This window comes from Penaeus chinensis, chromosome 25 (genome assembly GCF_019202785.1).
Source record: "Penaeus chinensis breed Huanghai No. 1 chromosome 25, ASM1920278v2, whole genome shotgun sequence".
In the NCBI taxonomy this organism is placed as follows: domain Eukaryota; kingdom Metazoa; phylum Arthropoda; class Malacostraca; order Decapoda; family Penaeidae; genus Penaeus; species Penaeus chinensis.
The window spans coordinates 8,313,185-8,318,184 of NC_061843.1; the positions used below are offsets into that span (position 1 = coordinate 8,313,185).

Here is a 5,000-nt window from a genome sequence, read left to right on the forward strand (position 1 = left end):
ACACACACACACACACACACACACACACACACACACACACACACACACACACAAGAACACACACACACACACACACACACACACACACACACACACACACACACACACACACACACACACACACACAAGAACACACACACAAACACTCACATCCACACACAAGCACACACATACACACACAAGCACACACACACACACACACAAGCACACACACACACACACACACACACACACACACACACACACACACACACACACACACACACACACACATGCAGACACACACACACATGCATACACTTGCACACACACATAAAAATAAACCATCATACAGTCATATATACACTCACATACACACTCACATACACACTCACATACACACTCACATACACACACCATCATACTCTCACACACACACGTACTCACACATGCACACACTTGCACACACATAAACACAAACAATCATACAGTCACATATACACTCACGTACACACTCATATACACTCACGTACACACTCACATACACACACCAACACACTCACACACACACACACCTACACACACACACACCGAGCACATGCACACGCACACACACGCACACGCACATGTACACGCACACGCACACGCACACGCACGCACACGCACACACACACACACACACACACACACACACACACACACACACACACACACACACACACACACACACACACACACACACACACACACACACAATCACACTGACATATACACATCCCTCTCACTTAAATGCATATGCACACACAGGCTGTGGTGTATATATATTTTTGTTTACACGCTTTTGTGTGAACAGCAGAATACCAGTACCAACTTATAAGCGAAAGCATACACAAGCAGAGCAGAAATACAAGCCATCCAGACATTCACTAGCTTGACACACTCCCACCCTCCACACCCACAATGAGGTCTTCATCATGTCCCTCAGGAGCCCTCTCGAGTATGACCTCAGCCTTGGGTGTTGGAGGTCGAGAGTCAAGATCTACGTCCAGATGCTCATCTCCAGGGCCCCATGGAAAAGAGGATGCCCCACTCCTCATGAACGCGGCCCCTAGTAAGTTCCAGAGATACGCCCCCAGCCCTAAAGAGCCTTACGCGGTCCCGTGAAGTAAGAGTTTCATGAGAGAGGGGTTAAGCTTCAGTTCCATATGCCTTATCAGAGGTATTCTCAGTGTCACAGTCGGAGGGAAGACAGGAAGTCGGAGCACGAGATGGCTTGTATGGAGTACTGTATACAGTAATTTTTTTTTCTGATAGAAGAGTTGTTTAATAGGGAAGCCATTTCTGACTGAACCTTATTTGATTATATTATTTAGGGTTTTTTCTTTGCTTTTCACGATAGGACTAAATCAGGAATAATATCCGGCAGCCCATTGTGTTCTCCTATCAAAGCATGTTCACATGTGCTCTAATTCTCACGCACCTGCACCTATTAATATTACAGTGGGCCAGGAAGGTCTCCCACTTCATGGTATGTCAACACTAACACAAGTTGAATCCCAAAAGAAAAATTCCAGTGGGTACTCAAGCTATAGAAGTATCAGTATTACAGCTGGAAGTGTTTGGATGCTTGGGTGCACTAGCGATGCATAATGGCACAAATATTTTCTCTTACATTCGATTCATCTTCTCATGTTGTGACATTGCTTGATTTCTACACCTTGGATCGTAACATGATCATTATCCTTTGTCATGCATATAGGTCATTCAACAGTTGGTTTTACACAGTTCATATTATTCACAAATTGGTACTTTGTTAGGATTAAGGTTACATTTAAGCATTTGCAGCCTGTGCTTAGATGTATTGTAACTCAAAAACAGCAGCATTTAAAAAAAACTTGTGGATTACTCTCAGTGGTCTAGTCAAGCTTTCAAGGATGCCCTCAAAGAAGAAAAATGTATGGGTTGATTTGCATTTCTTTTGTTTATTTCATTCCTTTAAATGTACCCTTGTTTATCTTGGTTATAATTATTATCAGTGAGTTCCTGATATCCCTCATTGCTCTGTGTGCATATATAACAACTGAAAATCTTAACATAATTCTAGTAGAATCATTTGCATATTGATCTAATCTTTTTTTTTAATTATTTAACAGATGTAGAATAATGGTATAGCCAATCCTATTCATTATGCCATAGCCATAGCCAGCCTAGTCAAAAACCTATATAAACCTGTATGACCTGCTAGTTGCAGGTAGTACCAGTCCTGAGCGACGTCATCACCATGCCCGTCACTCCAGTTTGACCTTACCTGTTGAGGGTCACCCCAACACCGCCCAAACACATGCCCGTGATGTCGTAGAGGTCAACAGCCGCCTAGATGCGCTCACCAGGTAGATGCCGCTTACTGACTAGCTCCTTGTATTGTTTGTCTTTCCTTGCTTGTGTAAACAGTATTTTTTTTGTTTTTCTTGTATTTTAATGTCTGTATAATTCTTGTGATATGCACTTTTTTGTATAGAATTTTAGGAAATACATGACTTGCCCTTGTTAACTTAAATTTCAGCGAATTGGTATTCAGAATAAATAGAAAATGACATATTTGTTTCAAGTAAAAGGTCTGAAAGTTTAAGGATAACTAGTGAATTAACTGGAACTTAATAGTGCAGCTGTGCTCCAGAAAGTAAAAAATATAGTAAAATAGAAAAAAAATGATAAAACCAGTATTTTCATATCTGTGAATATAAAGAAAGAAAGATAGATTGATTGATAGATATGCATATAGTATATTGCATGTGTGTGTGTGTGTGTGTGTGTGTGTGTGTGTGTGTGTGTGTGTGTGTGTGTATTATATATATATATATATATATATATATATATATATATATATATATATATATATATATATATATATATATATATATATATATATATATATATATGTATGTATGTAAGTATGTATGTATGTATGTATGTATGTATTTATATATATATATATATATATATATATATATATATATATATATATATATATATATATATTAGCAAAATGTAGGTTACTGTGTATCTATTACAAATTATTAGCCAGACTGAGCAAAGAAGGGTGTCAACTTGGTGAAAATTTTCACCAAGATTCTTGAACCTTCATCTGTGGTTAATTTCATATGCAGTTGTAGTGTATATTATCCAAAACTAGATCGATATAATATATGATATCCAACTTATGAATTACATATATAATTATTAGAACTAATAATTCTGTATTATTTTAACAAATTAAACACTATGATATACTTATATTTTTGGATTATGTAGGCTAACCAGACTCAATATAGTCATATGAAGGACATCTAGAACTCAATCAAATATGTATATCAGTAAATCTGTATTTTTAGATATAAATTCAAAATAAAGCTGAGGTAATGATAGATATTTTGATTGCAGTATATTTTTTAGAAATCGAAGGAATTTGTCGATAACACAGATAGAATCTTGAATAGTTATGTGATGCAGTAATGAAACCAGTTACAGCATACAGAAGAAATTATAGCATCATAAAATACAAAGGGCAAGTCATTCATTTTTGTCGTAATTCTTGAAGTGTAGATGTTGTATTTGTCAGTAGCTGAACAAATCTTTGGGAATAATCAATATGTTTTCCTGTAGTTGCTTGTTTGTCTCCTTTTATGGTTTCACAAACAGTGCATGATACATTTTTCTTTTTTCTCTACATCACAGCTGGATTCAGTCAACTTCGTGCATGGTGATAGACACCACTATTTAATTTTATTAATTTCCTATCCCCCGTGGGATGACAGTGACTAAGAACTTTGTTTGTGATTTGTTTTTGAATTGCCATTTTTGGTCTTTTGTGCCTTTTCTTATATTGCTTTTTGTTTTTAGTGCATGGTCGTATTTTCTTCCCATTTTACACAGGAGAGGATGAAGAAGACGATGATCAAGACTTTAAAGATGATGTTCTTCGCCTATATCTTAGAATGGACCAGTTTAGCAGGTATGGTGCAATGTTTAAATACCTCTGCCACCCTGAAGGATGACAGCTTATGGAATGGCAGATGGTATGAGAAGTTACTTTGAAAAGTATAAATGCAAAATAAAAATGTTTATGTAACTACAATAGTAGTTACACATAATTTGATCACAGTATGTGCTCCATTAATATTTTGTTGACCTTCCCTTGAATTCTGGATTTTTTTGGTTTTATTTCACACCTTTACTCAGTTGAAATATACAACTGTGCTTACTCTGCAGAACCTTATTTTAAACCTCAAAGTCTGCTTTATGATCACTTTCACAGAATTTTTGACACTTGAGATATTCTTAGCTTTTATCATTCTTATAATTCTAATAATTCCAAGTGATTCTATTATTTGGAACTGCACATATATATCAAGATACTTAATTATTATGTAATTTCAGATTTGCTTTTACATAAATGCCAAGCAGTTTTGATGACCTTGTTGACAAGTTCTGGCTACTATTTCATATCTTAAACATTAATATATTTCATGATTTCACATGCTTAAGCAGCACTTTATTTTATATAAAAATGGAGACTGGATTTAAAAAAAAAAAAAAAAAAAAAAAAGGTTATGATACATATGACTTACTAAAATATTTTTTACTATGTTAATTTAGTTACATCAGCTTAGGAAACTTTGGTGTGCCTATTGCTGTTTGAATATGTTGCCCATGTATTTGCTTTTAATATATCGAAGTTATTTATATCATATAACTCTCTATTTCCCTTCTTTTCACAGATTTAATATTAACTAATTTATATTTTTAAATCAAAAGTTGATACATAACCATGTCTTTTCATATTCATCTGGGAATCATAGGTATATATATTTACATATATCCAAGCATCAAGAGGTAAATCATATATCTTCCACTGGTCTTTGTAGTCTCCATCCCCTTAACAGGTCATTATACATAGATGTATAGAGATTACTTATGTATTATACTTACATTACCAATGTAAATACTAATTGCCCTTCATT

At 35.2% G+C, this 5,000-nt stretch overlaps 1 protein-coding gene across 2 annotated transcripts in view; it reads left to right on the top strand.

Moving 5' to 3' along the window:
• Positions 1–5,000, top strand: part of LOC125038693 (potassium voltage-gated channel unc-103-like) — a 102,725-nt gene that overhangs the window by 70,565 nt on the left and 27,160 nt on the right. The window contains exons 15-16 of one of the 2 annotated variants that reach the window (XR_007116067.1): positions 2,225–2,369; positions 3,913–3,991. Coding sequence is in view for 1 of the 2 variants with exons in the window: in XM_047632258.1 (XP_047488214.1) it covers positions 2,225–2,369 (145 nt within the window). In the remaining variant the exon portion in view is untranslated. The remainder of the gene's footprint in view (positions 1–2,224; positions 2,370–3,912; positions 3,992–5,000) is intronic. The other variant, XM_047632258.1, reaches the window with a different exon arrangement.